This window comes from Lissotriton vulgaris, chromosome 4_1, assembly GCF_964263255.1.
Source record: "Lissotriton vulgaris chromosome 4_1, aLisVul1.2, whole genome shotgun sequence".
NCBI classification, from domain to species: domain Eukaryota; kingdom Metazoa; phylum Chordata; class Amphibia; order Caudata; family Salamandridae; genus Lissotriton; species Lissotriton vulgaris.
The window spans coordinates 1900131240-1900155103 of record NC_141691.1 but is presented as its reverse complement, the minus strand read 5'-3'; the positions used below and the strand labels follow the sequence as shown (position 1 = coordinate 1900155103).

The window sequence follows — 23864 nt, the reverse complement described above, 5'->3', positions numbered from 1 at the left end:
TGAACGATGGGCAATCCATATTAATTGGTATTATTGATGCAATTTAATAACTTGCTGGGGTGCCGTAAAATGATGAGGGCCGATCAGAGTATGAAGGAAAACATGTATAATGCAGTTTCTTTATAGTCTGTACGTTTGCAAATAGTCCATTAGAGTGGGTTTGGGGCGGTGGGACAAAGGGATCATGTGTGATTTGTTGCTGTGCAACTGTGGATGCTCCAAGGAATTACAAATATACCCTGGGTGGAACTGGACTTTTTCTTTGTTTCTGGAGTCTTCCTCTTGTTGTTGCCATCCCGCCTGCCCGCCGAGAACGCTACGCACAAAGTTGGAGCGTCGGAATAGCACTGCATACTTGGGAGCCCGAGCCGCAGCAGTAGGAGGTACACGGAATGCGACCAGCTTGCAGCACTGTGTCGCACCGCACACGTGGCCCTATTTTCAGGTCTTGGTGAATGTAAGCGAGCCTAGGGTCCCTCCGGGCTGAGCCAGGAATAGGAGAATCGTGGCACCGCGATACAGAGCCGCCAGATAAGCCCAGATAATGTCCAGTAAAAAACAGGAGCAGGAGAAAGCTATTATAGCCCCGGAAGTACAGGGACGAAGGGCACCTAGAGAATGCCTGATCCTGGATGCTCCCCCCTCGCGCTGCAGAAAGGAAGTAAGGGGGAGTTTTGCTGGACAACTTCAAACTACAAAGTACTGAGCTGAATGCGAACTGGAGGCGAGGCGGGATAAAGGCACAACAGAGGTAAGTTAAAGTGTATGTGTGATTGCAGTACCAAAACGCCTCCTCAAAGCAAATAGTAGTTGTTAAACCTAACTGCTTAGGGGGTTAGTTAAAGAGGGGAAAGTCAAATTAAAGTACATAAGTTCGTAAAATATGAATATACTTGTGATATTCCCGGGTTGAGAGTTATGGCGCCAAAAAGGAAGCAAAAAACCTGTAAAGTGCATACGGAGCAAAGCCCCGGGAGGAGAAAACTTTCTGGAGAATCAAGGACCCTAGAAGAAAGCCAGGAGAGCCAGGCCAGCTCCATAGCAAGCGCGAAAGCAGCACCACAAAAGAGGAAAAACTAAAGAGACACTGCAAGAAAATAAAGGATGCCTGTCAGTTTCTAAATCTGTAAAAGACTTTGTAGGTAAACACTACAAAAGAGTAGAGCCACCTGTGAGAGCCTTGGAAGCAGAAGTAGTACAGGAGAATGGGAATGGCTCAGTCGAAATGGTTGAAGAAGTACTGGAGGCATCATTTTTGTTAAATCGGTCACTCTTATGTCAAAATGAACCGCTGGCAGTGCCGCGTTTAGTCTTCATCCCCCAAATTATTCTCGCTACACACACAGACACTAGAGACCTCAGGACAAATGAGGAACACTATGGAAAGATCAAGAATTGATTGGGGTGTGGAACTAAACACATCAGCCCAACGGTCAAATGAACTACAGCGGGAAACACAGAGAAGTGTAAGAACAGACAATCCAGAGAGGAACAGCCAACAAGACCTAGATATCTCTGCAACACCCTCCTCTTCAATGATGGACCTATTTTTGATGCTTCAGAAAACCCTTCAGGGGATACTAGAAGTTACAATGTTAAACAATGGGGTCTTGGAAACGCAAAAAACACACTTAAAAAAGATTGAGGAGGACCTGCAAAGAATTAGAGGTCAAATGCCACATATGATGAGACCAATAGAAGAAGCACAGCCCATAGAACAGAAAGGGAGTGTAGCAATAGTTGAAATCTCTCATAATGTATATATATATATCTAAACGCCCGACGTTTATAAGGAGAAGAGGATGAAACTTTAGATACAGTTCTAGGAACTATAGTGGGCATCCTAGAAGAGTGATAGGCAGAACCAGGGAACACAAAGTAGAAACAAGGAATAAACTGCGGGAACAAGAGGATGAGATTAAGTCATGCCCTGCATTTACACAAGTACCTGATAAGCCTGCAAGACCGGAGGGCAAGAGGGAGGGACCCAAGAATCAAGTAAAGAAAAAGATTAGTAAGGGACCAAGTAAAAAGCAATCAGAATTAAATTCCTTAGTAAAACCAAGGAACGCGGGACATAATATTTATGTTCAGAAGAATAGCACCCTTGAAAAAGCAGCCCGCAACTTGGTAAAACAGGAGTCAAAAGCCACCTGGTGAATGGTAGATGTAAGGACAACAGACAGCCAGGCATAGAAGACCCGAAGACTGGCACTGAGATAGGAAGTAATAAATGGTTGCATTTTGAACCAGTTCAATCAGAAAAAATGGGAAGAAAACACAGAAGATCCAACCCTTAAATGGGTCCCATTCTATCCTCATTCTCAAAATGCCCAAGTCTGAGAGGAATAGGTACAAAAGACCTGAGACAAGTGGGCTTCGTAGAAAACACAAAAGGGGAGGAAATCACAGGAGTCCTTGTCTATTCAGATTTGGTAAAACTAGCAATTTGGAAAGCAGAGGGTGAGATAGAGCAGGAAAGTATATGGTTAATCATAGAGAAAGAACTGGAAAAAAAAGGTTCAATCGGGTAGAGACTTCCTAAAATGTCATGCAGGCCTTGGGAAGAGACAGGTGAGGCTTATGGAGAATAATGAAGAGGGGGAGGCAAACTAAACATAGCAGTGAATAATTCAGACATTGAAAATTCATGGGCAATTGGAGTCAAAGAAGCAGCCCTGCAGGTCCCTCCCAGTAGTATAAAGAAGATATGGGGGAAGATGGAGGTTTAAGTGAGATGGAATAGGATGAGGGGAGGTCGCATAGCCTTAACTTCTTAACCTGGAATGTAAACGGCCTGGGTGATAGAGCAAAACAGGAATGTTTAAGCAAGTTAGGAAAGAATGTGGGAATCTTATGTGTGCAAGAAACTTGGCTATGCAACGAAACCCAAATATTTGATGGCTTCCTCCAGCTCCACCGACCGGCTATGAAAAAGAGGTTTGGACGCACGGTGGGGGGATTATGACCTTAGTGTCTACAAAAATAGCAAAGAATGTGATTCTGTTAAAAGTGAAATGTAAATGGCTTTTGGTATGCAGATTGTCCTTGCTAGTTTTAGATAAAAAATATGAAAATGTAATTATTTTAAACGTGTACATGCAATGGGAGAATACTAAGGAGTATGAAAGTGAGTTGGAACATTTTAAAGATGATATAGACTCTCTATGCGGAAAGTATGAATCGCATATATTTTCCATAATGGGGGATTTTAATCATAAACTGTACAAAATAAGGTAGACCTCTGGTATAGGGATATACTGGATGCATATGAGATAAAGGAGGCAACCTTTCCAGTCTGTGAACCCTTAAGACGGGATGAAATGCTGGGAAACTACATAGGGATGAAAGGTCTGTTCTGCTTGAATGGTAGATTAGATTCAGATTGCCCAGCAAAGAAAACATTCAAAATAGGCACTCAAAATTGCCCAATAGAATATATTTGTATGTTTGCTTGGAACTTCCATCTTATAAGTAAATTTAAGATACTCCAGATAGAAGCGAGTGACCATAAGCCGCTGCAGTTGACAGTTCAAGGGGGAAGGTCGAAACCCTGTGACAAAGGAATCGCAAAACAAGTTGAATACCCAAAAAGAGTGACTACTAGATTATCAGAAGAATATATAGAACAACTAGGAAAACGCCAACAGAAGATAATCTTGGGGGATATAGGGGTCCGAAATCTGGAATGGTTCGAGGGAAAAATAGAGTAAACGGTGCAATGTCTTCGAGTCGAATTGAAAAGAGATAAACTAAACCAACAAATAGTCCCAGCAAGACGATCGAAATGGTTCTCGGCAGAATATCAGAAGAAAAAAAGAGAAATTAGGAAGGAAACCAGAAGTATTAGAAAGAAATATGATCAGAAGAGACAAAGGCATCTTGAAAAATTGAAAAGAGAATATAAAAAGTTACTTGCAATCGCTAAAAGAACTTAAAAAGATAAATGCTGGGAAAATCGATTGGAAGCTATCGAATCGAAAAACTTAAGACAGTTCTGGAAACTGGTAAAAGAAGCAGCAGACCACCCAGTTGAAGCAATGAATTGTGTGTTAGACGAGGCAGTATGGGAGAAGTATTTGAAGGAAATGTACGGCCCACGGAGAGAGTTAATAGAAGAAGTGCTAGAGCTATGGCAAGGGCTAATAGAAGATCTAAAACCAGACTTTACAGAATTGAATGTAAAAAATGCAATAGCTAATTTAAAGTTAACACTAGCCGCTGGCCCAGACAGTCTCCCAGCAATAATAATAAAATCAGAGATGAAGTGGTGTGCGAATTTCCTCTCTCAGATGTTCCTGGTAATCCTAGAAGGAGGGAAAATACCCAAGAATTGAAAGGGGGCAATAATAAGGCGGGTACACAAAAAAGGGGATGTGAATGCACTACAAAATTATAGGTTAATTAACCTGCTAGATATAGGGGAAAACGTTTTTTCAAAAATAGTCTTGAATAGATTAAAGAAATGGGTAGAGGAGTTCGTAATTGTACCAACTGAACAGGGGGGCTTTAAGGAAGGCCACTCCATGGTCGACCATTGCTTTGCCCTGTGGGCAGCGGCACGCAAGTCAAAGGAACAAAATGGTAAGCTGTGCTGTTTTGTTGACTTTCGAGCTGCATTTGACTCAGTTGATCGGAACTGCCTCTGGGAAACCCTAGAAAATAAAAAGATCCCCGCTAGGTTGCTGAGGATAATAAAAGAGTTACACAGTGGCAATTGGGTCCAAGTAATCAGGGACACAGAAGGGTCATTGACTCCGAAAATAGCTATCGAGAACTGCCTCAGACAGGGCTGTGTGCTAGCCCCTCTGCTCTTTGCTATATTATTTGCTGATTTACCGGAAACCCTAGAGGTTGAAAGAAGTGCAAGCCCGAGAATGGATGGGAAGAAAATCTCCTGCCTGTTGTACGCAGATGATTTGGTGATTTTAGATCAGACTGAAATCGGCCTACAAAAGGAAATTAAATGTTTTTAAGGAATACTGTAATGTGAAATTTTTAAACGTAAATATGGAAAAAAACTAACATTTTATGTTTCGGAAAAAAAAGACAATCTTTAACTGGATGTTAGGAGATCTGAAACTGGAAATTGTGAATGAATACCGTTATTTGGGGGTGTGGTTCTACAGGACGCTAAAGTGGCATACTCACTTAGAAGCTCAGAAGGCTAAGGCCTTCACATAGATCTGTGGTTTGAAGAAATTCAATCGAGATTATGGAGAGATGTCACACAGACCGTTGTTTTTTATTTTTTATATTTATTATATTTACAGCATCAAAAAAAAAGAAAACACATAATACAAAAGTAGAAGGGAATTTCGGGGAATACACAATTAAAATCCATTCACACTATATAAGCTGTATTGAAGATTTGAAATAGTCCCGAAACGAACCCCAAATATGAATACCGATCTGTCGTTTTTTTTAACCCTTTAACCGTAAATAAACTCCATTCTACCTTATACAAATTGTACCTTTTAGCTCTGCCAAAACTCAAAAGCAAGAGGATCTTTCTGCAACCATTCCGTAGCGATGCAGAGAAGGGCACTAGTCATAGAAAAGAATATCAATTGTCGATGCTTGTATAATGCAGTCACTTGATTATTAGATGGAGACGTCCCCAATAACATAATGACGGGTGTAATTATCAGCCGAAAGCTCATTACATAGGACAACAATTTCTCAATATCCGAAATAAATCTAGATAGTTTAGAACAGCTAAAAAAATATGAACACTATCTGCATTGTCCTCCCCACAACGGAAACACTTTCCATTAAATCCAGCGCCGCATTTAGACATTTGTGCGGGAGTATAACATAAATCAAATATTGTTTTAAAACATTGTACTTTCAAATTGGCTGACATTAATATCTCCCTGGAACTCACTATAATCTTCTCCATAGAGATATTTTGTTCTCCCAAAACCGTAGACCATTTAACATTATATTTTTCAAGATCATCTGGTTTAAATGACAATAGTAGCTGATATAGCGCACCAATTCTCTCCTGTCTTCTTACCAACTCTGTAATGGAATGGGATATGATATTAACTTGTGTACGAGATAGAAAATCCCGGATCTGCAAGAATTTAAAAAACTGCGCCTTAGGTAGATCATATTGTTTAGCTAGTTCATCAAAATATTTACATACCCCCCCATCTGAGTAAAAATCACCTAACATAATAATACCTTTCCTTGGGGGCGTGGCCTGGAGCCGTCAATGGTGGACGTGTAGTTTGTTAGCTCCGTCCTATGCCCTAAACACGAGCTAAATATCCTGCACTTCCCCGCCTGCAACCCACCTGATTTCGACATAGGCTGTCTCCGGAGGCCGGCGGAAGGAAGCGGTGCAACTTAGCCCCTCTGAGACGTCTCCGTTCCTGAGCTCCGGCGGCGGGACCTGGTGCGGCCTGTAGACCGAGGCGAAGCCCCGTCCTAAAGTTATCGGCCTGGCCGGCCCGCCCACAGCCTCCTTCGCGGTCCACTCAGGACCCAGACTCGGATCTCCACTGCTCTCCCAGCCGGCTCAAGAATGTGCGCTGCGGTGCTCACCCTCACTGCGGCTCCGCTGCCCCTCCATGCCTAGCCACTCCAGCACGGACAGGCTGCTTGCTGAACGGCCCCCTCTGTGACGCGGGGGCACCACCGGACCATCCTCCCGCCCGCCCGCCCGGAGAGTCAGCGGGCCTCCAGCGTCCCGCCGCTGCGACTGAGACAGCAGTGCGAGTGGCACAATCACCCTACCGCCAACGCCGTGAACCGGCTGCCTACGCCGCATCGTATTTGAAGATCGGCCAGGCAACGGGAACTTTCTGGCGCCATTTTGCCTGCACGAAGGGGCCTGGTGGAGGCCCTTAGACCATGAAGGACCCAATTTGCATGCCCCAGTGACATCGGAACGAGGACCGGGAGCGGACACGTGACGCAAGGTGACGCATATTGAGAACCCACTGACCACAGGTGCCGGGGCCTGGGGGGGTAGTGCGCCACGCGCTTGGACCTTTTATTCCGGTGCTGCAGCCCTGACCTTCGCCGCGCCTCCTCAAGGCACGACAGACACACTCTCCTGTGGCCTAGACCCCATCGCCTCCTCTCCCACGACACCTCTACGGCGCTAGGGTCGCGCCTACATGTAAAGCCTTCGGCGACGCGCCGACCCACCCCACGCAGACACCTTGCCGAGATAGACTACATCGCCCCCCGCCAGCCCTGGGGCCCTCGCCACGCCTGCCTCTACCTAGCAAGTGGCTGGTCCTCGCATATCCTCTGCTGGACTCTTCGTGGGATCGCGGCGGCCTGCTGCATCCACTGCATCGCCACCCTGCTAACAAGAACTATGGGCAGAAACAGGGGCAAACCACAGGACCAGGGCGCCCGAACGGACGTGCAGTCCACGGGCTCTGAGGACCCGCTGGCCTCCTCCAACGTGGATATCATCCCTCCGACCGGTAAAGGGTCACAAGACGCCAAACTGGATCTGATCTTGAATGAAATACGCGCGACGCGCGAAGCGCTAGAATCGCGCATGGACAGTATGGCGACTGGCCTATCCCTATTAAAGGCCGACCACAACAAGCTGGCGGACCGAGTGGCAGAGCAAAAAATAGCGCTGGACGACCTAATCCCGCAGCAGACGGAACACTCCACGAAATTAGAGAAGGTAGAGAAGCAATTAAAGCAACTGTGGGGTAGAGTGGACGATGCAGAAGGACGAGCCCGCCGCAACAACGTCCGCATCCTAGGCATTCCGGAAAGGAGCGAGGGGAGAGACCCCACACAATTCGTGGAAGATTGGCTGAAGAAACTGGTGGGCCAGAGAGATCTCACCGCCCTCTACAGTGTGGAGAGGGCCCACAGGATGCCGTCGCGGCCCCCGCAACCAGGGGCACCCCCTCGCCCCGTCTCCTCCACTTCTGAGACCGCGACACTGTCCTGCGGGCGGCCAGGGAGGAAGCACCGATACGCTTCGAGGACAGGAACATATCCGATTTCACGCCCACGGTTCAGCGGGCCAGGTCCGACTTCTTGGGGGTTAAACGCAAGTTGCGGGACAGAAACATGAAATATGCGCTTTTGTTCCCTGCTCGGCTCAAAATCCTGCATAATAACAAGTCCCATTTTTTTCGACTCGCCTGAGGAAGCGGCGGAGTGGATGGAGGTCACCTTGACACCGCCGGCATCACAGGACCCGTTCACCGACCACCACAGCAACGCCTGAGGGGGCTCGCCGGGCCGGCGGGACGACGCTCGCAGCCCCGGACATCACTCGCCCCACGAGTCGCCCCATCGACAACGACGCATCCTCCCGAACGCCGGACAGCAGGACACCCGTCTACCTCCCTGCATCAACGTCTAACAGAGGAGGCACTGGCCGCCCACGACGCGGGAGCAACCGGAGACAGACTCACCGTCACCACCGACACCCACACTGAGGTGTCTGGCTCAATCGACAGCTTGCAGCTCTTCAGGAAGATCGCGGCCCAGATGGCAGAGGAGTTCTGAACTACGACGCGATTGATCCTCTCAAGGTGGTAACGTATGACTATTCCCCTCCTTTACACAAAGTGGGTTGTATGTGCGGGGGCCCATTGTATAGTGGGCTGTCGTGCCCACGCAGACAGTGCAGTGCCCATCGGCGGAGGCCTACCACCCCCGGTATGCACACGAACTTGGCTGAATTGTGCCCACGTTGGGCACCTCGGTTTGGCCCCTGGGTACGTTGGCTCAGGGACCTTTTTGTTCAGGGAACACTTGGCTGCGAGACACTCTCACCTATTAACACTGCAGGACATATGGGGTCGCCCAGTTGGTACACATTACAGCACCACACAGATGGGAATGGGGCCTCTTAACACTTACCAATTGTGCACCTGGAACGTGCATGGCATGGGATCAGTGCATGGCATGGGATCAGTGCATAAACGGCACAGAATCCTGGCACAACTCAACCGAAGGGGGACTCAGATTGCATGCTTGCAAGAGACACATTTGAACGCTGCTGAGGCGGTGAAGTTGCCCAAGAAATGGAGAGGACAGCTCTTCGCCACTTCATATTCTGCATTTTCGAGGGGGGCGGCGATTTGGTTACGTGGCTCTCTTCCCTTCCAGCTGCTGGAACAACGGGTTGATCATGAGGGTCGATATGTTTTTGTGCGGGGACTTTTGGACGGGGAGGCGGTTGTCATTGGTTGTGTATATTCACCTAACACAAATCAGTCGGACTTCCTGTTTACTGTCAACGGGGTGCTTGCGGACTGGGCTGATCATAGCTGGATTGTTGGGGGTGATTTCAACGCTGTGCTTGATGTCATGTTAGATAGATCGCACCCTCCTTTGCAGGCTACCGAGAGCAAGAAATAGGCTGATGCGCTTACGAGTTGGGCTGAGGGTTGGGACATGGCGGATGTGTGGCGCAGCATGCACCCTATGGAAAGGGAATACACCTTCTTCTCCCCTCCCCACCAGCTCCATACCAGAATCGATCATGTCTTCTGCTCCCGTCCCCTCACAGCACTGATTGTCCAAGCCCAGCACATGGGGAAGACACTCTCAGATCACAACCCCGTGGAAATCACTTGGCAGTGGGGCAGGCGCCTGGCCCCCATCCCAACCTGGCGACTGTCTCCTGACCTCCTCGAGGACTCGGTCTTCCGATCTGCTCTGTCCGACACTATAGATACCTACTTCTCCACGAATACGCACACAGCCAGCTCGCGGCAGATAGAGTGGGACGCTTTCAAAGTCTGTCTCAGGGGGACTGCTATGACTGTTAAGGTGGGGAGGAAACGGGAGGTGATAGGCCAGCTAAAGGAGGTAGAAGGTTCACTAGCGTCCCTAGAGAACGAGGCAGCGGGCACCAATGCTCCCTTTACACCACTGCAAGAGGCGCACATTAGGCACGCAGAGCTACTCGAAGAACTGCGGCTTATAGATTATAGGGAGTACACAAACAGACAGCACACACAGGCCGACCGAGCCGGTACACTACTAGCACGCCTCCTGCGGGACTCCCCGATCAGCCACCCCATTCTGAGAGTTTTGGACCAATCTGGCCACCCGGTTACCACTCAAATAGGGATTAACACGGCGTTTAAGGATTATTACACCGCACTATATAGCCCCCCACAACCCTTGTCGGAACCCACACTTGCGGCCTTCATGGAGGGTCTAGCTCTCCCACAACTTACTATCGACCAGAACAAAGAACTTGAAGCGTATTATATCGGTTGTAGAAATCAGACAAGCGATCAGAGCCCTTCCGAAGGGTAAGGCCCCTGGTACGGACGGCCTGCCAGCGGAATTCTACGCCACTTATATTGACCTCCTGGCCCCACGGTTACACACGTTTTATCTAGAAGCCTTGCGCACGTCCTCGATGCCGCAATCATCCATGCAGGCACTGATCACTTCCCTCTTGAAACCGGCCAAAGATGGTCTACACATGGCCGATTACAGACCCCTGTCCCTTCTCAATACCGACTCTAAAATATTGAGCAAGGTGCTAGCGACGAGACTCGTGCGATATGTGCCACAACTGGTCCACCCGGATCAATGCGGGTTTGTAACGGGCCGTAATACAGCCATGAACCTTAGGCGCTTGGCCCAACTCATGCTCGGAAACAACTTCGACGCAGACTCCGAAGGATGCATTTCTCTAGACCTAAAACAAGCCTTTGACTCCTTAAGGTGGGACTATATGTTTGCCACCCTATCAAGCTTCGGGATACCGCCCGAATTCATAGCTTGGGTCAGACTGCTGTACACCATCCCCACGGCCCGGGTGCGCACCTCTAGTCAAATCTCAGGCCCCATGGCCATTGCCAGGGGCACCAAGCAGGGCTGCCCGCTCTCCCCTCTCCTATTCGTCCTTGCCCTCGAACCTTTGCTCTGCAGGCTCAGGTTAATGGCCCCCCGTTATGGCATACGAAGGCATGGTATGGACCACATTGTATCTGCATATGCGGATGATATCATTTTATATCTCCGTGACCTGAGGGGTGACCTGAGCCCAGTTTCCCGGGTTTGAGGATTTCAGAGAGATCTCTGGCCTCGCCATCAGCGAGTCTAAGTCCTACGGGTTCACATTTGCAGCCGCAGATGGGTCGACCCCCTTACCTTTCGCCCCCCATGTGTTCCAGATGGCGGAAACCACGTTCCGATACCTTGGAATACAGATAGACGGCAATTTGGGGAAGGCCATTAGATCGCTGAAGTCACAGATTCAATTTTGGCTGACGTTGCCGCTCTCGATACCCGGTAGAGTGGCAGTTTCCAAGATGGTGATGCTCCCCCGTCTTATCTACTACTTCACCAACCTGCCTTTCCAGATCCCGGCGGCGACGTTTAAGACCCTTGACTCCCTGCTCACCGAACTTGTGTGGGGATGCGGCCGCAGACGCATAGGTCTGGCCAAACTGCAACTCCCCTCCGGCTCCGGAGGCATGGGCTTACCGGATTTCAGAGCTTATAATTACGCGTGTCAACTACAATGGCTAGCCTACTGGGTGGCGGGCCGCAATCTTCATGAGATTAATATGTCGGTGGACAACCATGCCAAGGGGAGAGTGCACATCTTGCTCCTACCTGGTTCGGATCTACCTAGAAACGCTCTGCCCCTTCTTAAACTGGCGATCACATATTGGCGGAAGGCGTTAAAATACACGTCCCCCGGGACACCCTATTTTGAAGTCCTCGAAGGATAACAGGTGGCCCTCCGCAAACAGGTCACCTATGTGCGTCCCACTATTGGGCATACCATTAGGCTCGGGCACACTCACGGCGACCCTACTGGAGCCCTGGCATGACGCAGGTGTGACGCACATAGGTGACCTGTTTGCGGAGGGCCACCTGTTATCCTTCGAGGACTTCAAAACCACTCAGGGCGTCCCCAACGGCTCCTTCCTCCTGTACGCCGGACTCCGACACTACATCGCACGCACATGGTCGCCTAACGGACGGGAACCTGTCACGAACCCCCTCGTCTCCATGCTCTACCTCATGGGAACGGGCGGCCACCTGACCAGATGGCTCACGGCTAGCATCAAATCAGGGAGGGCACTTCCACTGACATCACTGCGGGCGAAGTGGGAAATAGACATTGGGAGGCCACTGCGAGACAAGGAGTGGGAGCGCATACTTCAATTCCCTAGGAAAGTAGCTAGGAACCCCAAATACAAGTTCATCCAACTGATGTTGCTACATAGAGCTTACCTGACTCCACACCGTCTGCATGTGATGTTCCCTGCAACTAGGAGTAACTGCCCCCGATGCGACGCAGACGACGCATCGTTGGTACATATGCTGTGGCAATGCCCTAAATTGGGGTATTTCTGGACCACTGTCCATGCCTCGCTTGAGACGACTGGTACCCTTCCCCGACCACCTACACTGGAGTGTACACTCCTAGGACTGGGACCGCCGACACGTACCAGGATAGTGACGGCGCGCTTCTCAGACCTGGCCTTGTTACTAGCGAAGCGTGCCATCACGATGAGATGGAAATCATCTACACCACCTAACCCTGACTTATGGCGGGCGGAAGTAGTGCGCTGGGGTAAGGCTGAGGGCGAGGCACTACAGAGAGAGGAGAGTAGAGGCCTTCGGAAAATCCCGATATCACTGGAGTGGTTTGACATTTTGGGGGTCTTTGAGACTGGCAATGACAGTGGGGAAGAAGACGCTGGTGATTAGCAGCTTAGAATAGTACTATACCCCGAGCCACCTCCCCATACACGGCCACTACCCACGATGCACAAAGATGGGGTTCGGGCGCCCCCCGACCCTACGTTTACATTCTCACACCCTACCTGTGTGTTACATCAAAGCATGCACTGTGCGTCAGACCGTTGCTGGTGACCCATATGTCGATATCTCAAATGTGTATCTGCCGAGAGAGTGAAGGGAGGGATTTTGTTGGGGTGGAGGGAGGGTTCGGGGTTAGAAGGGGTTTTGTTAGATTAATCTAGTTCACCGACATCATAAGGAAGAAAATCGAATGTACTATGTTTATATATGTGCTCCGAGCAGTCGCATGCATGTGACACCGTGATTAACATTGCGCTTGTATGTATGAAACTGTATGCTGCTACTGCTCTCGAAACTATGCTAATAAACAGATTTTTTTTTAAAAATAATAATACCTTTCCTTCTCCGACCATATACTATGTTATCACTAAATATAGAAGCAAGATCTTAACAGCATTCAGGGGGTATAGTATGATATTGTACCCAAAGGTTTCTGTTTTTTTATTCTTTTCCATACTCTATACGCACTATGTAGAACCTTAAATCGAGTATGCTTCCGGTTCCGGCCGCGGAGGAGCAGGAGCCCCGGAGCTCCTCCGCGGCTGCCCTGCCTACCTGCCGATCCCGAGCTCGAATCTGGGCCCCCGGCACTGCATACTGCGTCGGAACACCCGGCGCCTGCTGTGAGATGGGAGCGGGATGCGGGCGAAGGCGCTAGGCGGAGGGGCGGAGCAACCGGCGGGGGTCTGCCTCGGCTCCCGGTCCACGCTCTGCTCCGGCACGGCTCCTGGCTACGGGAGAGCATTCTCCACGACACCTGAACCAGAGAGTGTGGGGCACTTGCAGGGCTGGGCTGCCCCGATCGTTGTTGGTGCCGTGGGAGCGGTGAAAATCTGCAGTGCGGGGGAGAAGGCGGCGGCATACAAAATGGCAGTCGTAATCTTGCCGAGAGTGCCGACAGCTGCAATCCCCAACAGGAGGTACGGCTGAAGGTCGCAGCACAGAAGCTGAGACAAGCTTTACAAAACCCAGGTGCTTCATTAGCGGCATTTCACTGGAGGTGATCCTCATAACGATATTCCTTCCAGCGCATGCCTGACCTTAAAATGGCGGCTGGCGGCGACCTGCAACTGGCGATCGGCTCCCCCTATTGAGCTTCTGAACCCAACTCTCACTGCCCTCGCACACCATAAGCTGTCCCTGATCTTAAGAATTGCTGCATTCCCCCACTTGGAGTGCTGAGGCTGTCGACATCACCAGACTGCCCCGGGGTCACGCAAGACTGATCTGGTTTTCCACTGGGCTCTGGTGAGAGGCCCCTCCTTCCCTTTGCTTCAAACTTTGCTGCCTTCCATCGCTGCCTGGGCGCCTGTGGTCTCTCTCCTGTGACCCTCCTCTGGTCTCCGGATTGTTCTCCTCTGCCCCAGCTCCTCGTGAACGATGAGGCTGCGACTTTGCTACGGACTGCTTTCTCCCCCTGGACCTGCTGGCTATGCCAGCCCTCTTCCGGAACTGTCGGACTTGGACCTTCTTGCTCCCCGCCATTTTCTCCGTATGACTTGCCTCTTCTTCTAACGTTCTCTTCCGTCATTTTAGTGATCTCTCACTGTCCTTTCGACTTTCCGATTGTCTCTCCTGTTGCCTCTGACACACTCCTCACTGTCTTTTTCACCACTTTCTGCTTCCATCTCTCGTTTATCTCACGTGCTTGCCTTCTCTGTGACTCTTAGAGTATATCCAGTCCTTTCCCTTCCCTATGTATATAGAGATAGCTCTAATCACTAGTATATGCTGTAGAACGTTGTGCTCTCCACCATTCCTATGTGACTCTTAGAGTATATCCAGTCATATCCCTTCCCTATGTATATAGAGATAACTCTAGCGACTAGTCTCCCATGTGATTGTTAGAGTATATCCAGGTGTACCCCCTCCATATGTTGATAGAGATATTACTAGTATAGGCCTAGAGTATATCCATTTGTATTCCTTTTTGTTACACTTGTAATCCCTGGTCCGTATGCTTTTAACTGGTTCTTTTGTAATGCAAAAATTTGCAATCATTTTACGCATGTAACCGTCAGTCCTTATGTTTTCCAATGGATCCTATGTAAAGCGCTCTGACACCTTCGGGTAAAGTTCGTTATCCCACGTGCCTGCCCTCTTTGTGACTCTTAGAGTATGTATCATATGCCAACTGCCTGAGATCTACAATGAGCAAATCCATACTAGCTTTTCTCTGAACATTCGTAATAAACAGGGGCAGCTGAAATTCCAGGAGCCTAGTCCCGACAGCTCGACGACTTCGGAGGGCTGGAAGAGGTCCCCCGCTACACGGCGGAGGAGGGCACTGGACATCGAATGCTGTCTCATACTATGTGACCTATTGTTCCACCTGTCTGTCTATGCTCCCCCAGGTACTTCTCTTGTAAAGCGCTCTGATTTCCGCAAGGATCTTGTCCGCGCTATATAAAACTTTCTAAATAAATAAATAAATAAAATCTCTTTAAAAAAGACAATAATTATCGTAGGGGCAGAAGCATTATTCAAAGCGCCCTCCCCTGTTAACCTGACTCGCATTTTTAACAGAAAACATGTGTAGTAATATAATGCAAAGTCCGGGATGGCTAATGCCCCTCTACAAACTGGAAGCGTCATAAAACGCATTGCGCACCTAGGCCTGCCCGGAGTCCATATAAACTTGCCACAGATCGATTGAAGGTGTGGTAGTCTAACATTTGTTACTTCCAATGGGACAGACCGAAACAGATAAAACACCTTGGGTAAAATGTTCATTTTTATAATGTTGCTGCGCCCAAGTAGCATGAAATGTAGACACCCCCATTTATCTGATGCCTCTCTAACCCTCTGTAATAATACTTTCAATTGGCATCCATCACCTCATTCATAGAAGAATGAATTAAAATTCCCAAGTAGGTGACCTCCTTTACCACTCTAACATCTGTCCATGCAATATTGTCTGAGCAAAGAATTTGAGTTTTAGCTACATTCAGTTAATATCCGGAGATTTGACCAAACGCTGCCGCTAAGCGTTCTATCTCTGCTATTGCCAGAGATGGATCGGTCGTAACCACAGCAATATCATACGCATAAGCGAATACAGAAAATTGAAAATCACGTACCAAAAAAGGAGGGATACACGGATTATGAGCCAGCTGTTCTATAAATGGATTGATATAAAGGGCAAATAAAAGGGAAGAGCAGGGGCAGCCTTGTCTGGTACCCCTAGAGATAGATACTACCTCAGAAGACATACCCATAACTAACATTTTTGCAGTTGGTGTAATATAGAGAGCCTGCAAAGCTATAATAAATAGATTGCCAAATCCACACTGATACATTAATTGCCAGAGATAATCCAGTTCCACACGATCAAACGCTTTCTCAGCGTCCAATAAAATCAGACCGTTGTTGAAGGCCTTTAGCGCAATGATTTCCCCGCAAATGTTCATTACATTAGGGGGAAACAAGCTTGGGATTCAGAGGAAGGAAAGTGTCTGAAAACATTGCTGACACTACCACCCTCATCGATTTTTTTTTTTTTTTTTGTATTCCTCATATACCAATTTGGGTGCTCTAGACGGAGATCCTCTCCCCCCCCCCCCCCCCCCCGGCATCACGATGTTACGCCCACAGAGTTCGATGCCAGAGAAGGCCGGAAAAGGATACTCCCCTCTAGTGTTTACTGTTTGCTTTATCCACCTCAGCCTCTGTGACTTGACGACCCTCGGGTTGGTTGAGGACTAAGCACCGACAGTACTCAGGTGAAATCATCGGAATACTCTCATCTGTTCCGCCATGCCACAAGGAGCTCCCAGATCTTAGACTCTGAGGAATTATCACATGCTATATCAGACTCACTAATATAAATAATATACCTTAAACAATCAGAAAAAGTGGGAGCATCTTCAGATTTCCATGCTTTACATATTTCTCGTCTTGCCAATAACATCACAAAGAAAATAAATTTAGTCTGCTGATTCGCGAGATGGTAATCCGTCTCCAGACCGAACAGAATCATTACCGGAGAGACCACAATCCGTGTTCCTAGCACATCTATCAAAAAACCCTCAATTTTTTTCCAAAACAGGTTGAGGCTAGGACATTCTACAAACATATGCAAATCATCTGCCTCTAAAGATTTGCACCTTGGGCAACTATATTGTAGGTTTGTGATCCTTGTCAGTCTTTTTGGGGAGAAATACACCCTGTACAGTGTGAACAGATGGTTTCGTTTAAGAGGAGCTGATTTTACTATTCCGTTCACCAGGCTAAAAGAATCCCCCCACAAGTCTACCAGTTTGTTACTATCCAGCCCCACAACGTTTCCCCAGAGATTCTGAAGTTCCAAATCAGTAACTCCCTCTTTTTCCATCAATGTCTCATACCAAAAGGCGAGCTCTTTATCCCAACGCCCCTTTCTATTTACAAAATCAAATTTCGGGTTAGATGTACAATCCCATATTTCCGTAGACCACCAGCTTGACAGCTGGTAATATTTAAATCTTCCTCCCGTCAACATAGAGAGGGAATCCCACCCCAATAGCTGTTGATCATTTTGTAAATCTCTCCACTGCATTAACCCTGCTAATTTGAGAGGGGTTGACAGTTGGTCTCTAAGACATTCTGGGGTCCCTGGGAGTCCCATATTGGGGCCTGAGAGGCATAGTATGGAATTTGTAATTTTTTCCTGAAGAAAACCCAATTCTTCAGAGCCGTGACTAAAACCTTTAGCCTAACCTTTTTATAAAATCTGGGGTCTCCAAACTTGAATAAGAAGTATTCGTGGCCTTGAGGGATACCATGCAATATTGCCTGAAACAAACGTCCCAAAAAAGATGTATCTGCCTTACCAGCCATAACTCTAAAATGTTTAAAGTGGAAGGAATGGGCATAATGCAAAATGTCAGGACTACCACCCTCATCGATGATACAAGCAATAAGAACTGAGAAAGGTACAACTGCTTGGAGTATACAGGCACAAATGAGTTTAATTACATTTTGGAAACGTTTGGATATAGAGACAGGCCAGAAGGTGTCACAATGGTGTAGGAAAGAGATCCTTTTAAGCAGCCTTAAATGGGCTAACGAGATAAGGAAGAAAATATCACATGCCTGTGAAAACATAAAGGTGAAAATTTCCCATGATTCCCGGCAGGTAGAATTCTCTAAGAGTGAGCTCAGGAAACATGGACAAGAAGTCTCAAGAAGAGCAGATATGGTATACCTAGAGAAGAACAAATCAGTGCAACAAATTAGGGATTCAAGGAGAAAAGAAAATTGGTTTCCTTATCTGGATGTCTTACCTAATTATTGGTATAGACAGGATATCTTAAAGCTGAGAATAGGTATAAACTCCTGGCTAGTAAATGAAGTATTAAAAATAAAAATGTTACTCTGTGATGGTTACTGTAAATGTAGTTTGGGCACCAAAGGAGATATATTGCACATTTTGCTAGACTGTGTAATACTATTAGAGCAGCGTAAATGTTCTCTCCACCCGCTATTTTTAATATACGATATAAGACATTGGATTAAGGCAGTAGAATTACTTACAGAAATGCCAAACCTTGACATAGCGATTGCAGTGGGGAACTATATGAAAGAAATCAAAAGTTTCCTTAGAGAAAATTAGCTGTTATGTTTAGTGATTTTAAATAATCTTAACTTTTCTACTAGGTTATTAAATTTTAAAAAATGAGGATTGTATTTTAAAAGAATATTTTATATTGTTCAATTTTATAATGCATTGTGTCTCCCCGAGTAAGAGCGTCGAATTATGCACAACTCATTTAAAACGTTATCAACTTTCTGAACATTGAGAATGTATAAATTGTGATGTTTTAAGCTGTTTAAATTGGTTTTATATCTGTTTAAAGGCTAAGACCTAAATAAACATTGCTCTGACAGTGACAAGACCCTGGGTGGTTGTTAACCTGTTTAAAATCAATAAAATGTGTTTTATAAAAAACAAAAACCAGAAGATTCTTCTGGATGTTCACAGGGCTTCAGTTAAGTGGTGTGCTCCTGCTGGTCAGAAATATGGTTCTAAGAGGTATTCCTACACAATCCTAAACACAACCTCTGCCTAACTCCTGGAAGTAATGGAAGAAGCAGCAGGCCATCCCCCAGCAAAATGTGAGCAATGGTCAAGCAGAAAGTACTTTATTCGATAAAATTTCATCATAAAAGTATACAGTCTTATACAGTTAAAAGAATAAAAACAAGAACCCACCAATCCTTGTGTACAAACATCAACATGTTAAAACCACAATGCTAAAAGCAATAAGATATACAATAAAAACAGATACATCACAGCCTAAAATCATCCTAACATAAATCCATCAAACAATCAGGTTGATAAGGGGGTGGATTTTACCCTCTGCATACGTGTCTGCCAAGCACTACCCAAGAATTTGGCTACCCACGCACCATGGTATGGGAAGACGTGCTGAGGACCCGCAAGGCCATTTTATGGCACCTGAGGCCCAGCCCCAAGCATGATGGTTTTAACCATATCTTCCTTACGCCCCTGTAGGCCGGGCAAGCGAAAAGGAAATGAGCCACAGTCTCTTTGGGGGCTGCACACCCTGGACAGGATTCAGGTACACTGCCTGGGTTGTTCCACCCAGAGGTGAAATCATTCACCTGGAGGGTCCCATACCTGAGTTTTCTGTAGAGTGATCTATCCAATGGTTTTCCCATAAAATCTAGGAAAGGTTCAAGTTTCCTTACCAATTTAAACTCAAGGAACCGCTCTGTAAGGGGACCCCCTGCACCTCTAGACGTGGCCTCCTTCTGAACCCAATCCCAGTAAAGTTTCTTAATCACTAGCTTAGAGGGGGGTGTTGGGCTCATCCATGATACACTCAGGCCCAATTTTAAAACCAGCTGCCTCATATTGCTCAACCACTTGATCTTATTCCCAGAGTTGAGCAAAAGAAGTGTGTCTAGAACTGCTGCGTAGTTATGGAGTGCCTGGGTGCTTCTGAGTCGTACCCAGAAAAGTAGCAGCAGCAAGCGAACTACATCTTTTAAAGAGTGCCTGCCTATGTCTTGCTGTAGTGGATTTAGCGGGGTGGAAACTGGACGGGACACCAGGTCTCTCAAGAACTTATTTTCAGATGTAACTAGATCATTTATGGTCAAGCAATAACAAACAACATTAACAAAGAACACAACACAATATATTTCCCAAAACTATTTAGTAAAAGACAAGAAAATGTAATAGGCAAAGACATAGGAATCAATAGATTTTGAAACTTTCAAGGCAAAAAGCACCAAGAAAACACACAGCACCGATCAGAGCCAGTGTTTGCGGTAGTGTGGGACCTAGGTGCAATTTCATGACATCTGTGCTATGGCAGGGTTAGAAAAGTTTACCATATCCCACTGGTTAAAGTCTTTACACTGAGGCATACTTGCTGTTCCAGATCTCAAAATCCTTCAATGGGCCAAGCTGAAGCCAGCGATGGTCAGTAGAAGTTGGGTGCATGGTCATCAAACTCCGACTGAAGCCTTCGGTATTGGCTCAAAAATCTCCGAGGGGTACAAAACTGAATGTTGGGGCTACCTAAAGGACTCTGCCACTGGGTTACTTTGCTAGCTCACCCAGGTCCAAGTATTACATTCAAAATGTGCAGTCTTTCTCGTTCTCAAAGTCGATCAACTGGGCATGGCAGAAAAAAGTAGCTAGGCATAGCTATAAAAAAAAGGCCAGATGCCTTCATCATGATGTTCCACAGAAGACAGTTCTTTACCTAAAAAAAAGCTCAGAGTGGGAGAAACATGGAACTCATGCCCGCACCTTTCTCGGATAGCTTCGCCACCTTGTCAGTGTTTTCCAGATTTCAAAAAAACAAGAACACCTACGTTTTTCTTGAGACTGAGAAAGTGTCTTCTGGTATCTGCTACAGCCCTCGGGCCTAAGCTGCCTCAGAAATAGAGTGGTCTCAGCAGTCAATCAGGTGCTAGTGGGCCTATCACAACCAATTTCAGGCTAGGAGGGTTGAGCTCAGTGTTACACTGAATCTTCACTTTTTTATATTTCAAAATAGTTTTTATTGTTTTTATACAACATACAACTCCCAACATCGCACATCTGACATATTTTCAGGACCGCACAAGGTGAAAAAAATATCTACGTCGTACTTTTGAAAACTAGTTGGAACCCAACTCGGAGTGCACATAAAAAACATCCAGGAGCAATTTCACAGACGGTGATTGATAGAATCGGGAGCTGCGGAGATCCGTGCTCACACTTGTAACATCCAACTGCAGATAGAGGTTTAAGGTTATGGACAGGAACTGAGGTGTGCCAGGAGGGTGGCCCTAAAAATCGCATGGAAGACCAATAAACTTGCACTTGCTAACATCTGCATGGACGTTTCCATCCCCGACACACTTATTTATTTATTTTACTGTTAACCACATCTCTGCGGCGGCTATTCCGCCACAGCGCTAAAAGGGCGGGGCGGCCGCATGCTGGTGACAGAACCGCTCCGTCACCAGCCGCGGTTGGGCTGTGCTCGTGACGGAGCGGTTCCGTCATGGCCCTGCCCGCCTAATAGAACGCGCCGCGCAGGCGCAAAATCAGCACGCGCAGGCGCGGCGGCCGGGCCATGACGGAACCGCTCCGTCATCAGCACAGCCCAACCGCAGCGGATGACGGAGCGGCTCCGTCATCAGCATCGAACCGGTTAATATTTTATATAGCACGAACTTGACCCCGTAGGGTATCAGAGCCAAGCCGTACAAACTTTGTTTCTATAGTACATTTCACTCGACAGCATTAAGCAACTTATAACCAATTGAAAAAAGTAATGTATAAACGTACTTCACAAGACATTGCAGGAGTAAATGTGTTTCCAGTGTAGAAAACACATGGGAAAGCCCCATATATATTAAAATAGCTAAATGTGCTAATGCCCTTATATTCACAAAACATATGCGAACTGTTCATCCTGCGGCAAACCCCAGGAGTAAGAATGCAGCACTGACATGAATCTAACAACGTGCAAAGAGGTCGGCTCCGGGTACTATTAAACATCCTCAAAAAGTCTGAAATCTAGTCAAATCCTAAGAGTTAGCCATACAAAAAGTATATTTCAGATGTTAGAACTAAAATAAAATGTTTTGTGCCTCAACCCCATAAAGTATAACGCAGAGACAAGAAAATATTTAATTCACATTGTAGTTCACTTTACCATTTTGATTGTAAAAGAATAAGAAGATGAAAAGCGCTCTACAGCCAGGCCGGGAGACACAGAAAACCTTTCCCCTGAAGGTATACACACCAATCCCCACTGGAACCCACCGCCAGCACGAGAGGCGGAGGTCCCGAGAGATGGTGCACACCTTTTTTTCCATGCCATATGGTGAAATTGCTTTTAAATAGTAACTTGAGACATATTCAAAGATACAGACACTTGTTTTGCGAAATCCTAGTTCACAAACGAACAAATAACACAAGCTAGCGCATGCTAATTTTAAACCTGCAAACTGAATTCACAGATACACTTTCAGAGTCACTTGCAAGTCTAAAACCGGGGCTAGAATAAAATGTATTCCGTAGGTAAATGCCATCAATTACAATTTCAAATAATCAAACTGATTTGTTAATAAGCTAACACACAATAACTACGTATTAACAGCACAATCGGACGAACACGTACCCAGACACATGAAGCGGCTTGGCTCCAAGGCAGGATTGAAGACATAGGCTCTTTCGTACTCCCCTGTTGGTACGTGGGCATAGCGCCTCTTGATGCAGGCGAGCATGCTTCTAGCGCCTTTCCTACGGTTGCCTGCGCGGGGCAGTTCCTCCGGTCTGCTCGCGGGGTGTACCGAGGATCAGCCGCCGCCAGCGCTGACAGAACCGGTGGCAGGTAACTGATCTAATTGGCACGTGGCATCTCACGCACGCCAGGCTACTGAACACCTAGAGACGGGCAGATCAGATGATGGTAACGAGAGCAGAGACCGCAAATAGAGAGGATGAGCCCTGGAAACTCCAGGTGCTGACGGATTCGGAAAAGACAATTTCCGTGGGACAATGAATGACAATAAATAAGCAAATACAGCTACAAACATCAAATCCTAAAGCAGCGAGGCGTTAACATCTCTAAATTGCACAAAACAAACGCCAACGAAAAGTTCGTTCAATATAAACCCATAACTGGTAACATAGTTCATGGAGTGGAACACTCACTGCTGATATCTGGCACTCTGTGAGAAAGACCATTCTTCTAATGTGGTGAAAATAAAGAATGAGGATGTTCGTCAGTTAAAAACAATGCATTAATACTCTGGGGGTGTGCACGAGAAGCAAAATAGGCGTTCAATAATAATAAAAAAAAAAGATCAATAGGTCAGACCACAGGATACAAAAACACAGAAAGAGGAAAACTCCCTAATGAATGCCAAGAGCATCCACAGTGCCTTTCACTGCTGCCTTGAAGGAAACGGGTCCAGACTCACTGGACCACTCCCCTCTATATACATCAACTATTACCTTAGTTAGTTTCCCAAGAGGTTGAGAATTGATACTGCCTCTGCTTTGGCTAGATGGGCTGAGATTGATATGTTGACAGTCAGATATCTGTTTGGGTGTGGAAGGGTTAATCTCTGGGCAAAAATGTACTGCAATGAAGGTTTACCAGCGACGCAATGAATGAAATACGCCTGCCTTATTCACGCCTTTCAACAATGATGGACAATCGCAACTGGTAGAGACATATCTACCTGTTAGTCCATTGTATACAGCAGAGCATGTAGGTTTGGAGGCCCACCAACGTTAAAGCTTCGGCCGGACTCGGAACCAAAACGGTCCCTGGCAAACAGCTCGGCCTACCCCCGGGGCGGTGATGGTGTAGTGGGGGAGGGGTCCTAGTTGGAAGCACCACTCCATCTCACCACTGCAAATTTTATTATAGTGCACCAATATTGCAGCTTCGCTGCAAATCCGGCCCCCTGTAAAAAATCCAGCGAGGGGTCCAAAACCGTCCTCACCCTGGCCGCCCACCAGGAAACCGCCAGGTGCACGCTACGGTCAGTACTGCCCTGGTTAAATCCCTTACGTGTGCACAGCCGTGTTGCTTGTT

The 23864-nt window shown here is 47.0% G+C and overlaps 1 protein-coding gene across 5 annotated transcripts in view; it reads right to left on the bottom strand.

Annotated features, from left to right (window-relative positions):
- Positions 1–23864, bottom strand: part of EFR3A (EFR3 homolog A) — a 1108455-nt gene that overhangs the window by 852447 nt on the left and 232144 nt on the right. Inside the window, exon 1 of one of the 5 annotated variants that reach the window (XM_086966226.1) lies at positions 22437–22548. The exons of the other annotated variants lie outside the window; for them this stretch is intronic. Coding sequence (XP_086822352.1) covers positions 22437–22542 — 106 coding nt within the window. The 5' untranslated portion in view covers positions 22543–22548. Of the gene's footprint in view, positions 1–22436; positions 22549–23864 lie in introns of those variants that run through there. 5 annotated transcript variants of the gene reach the window in all.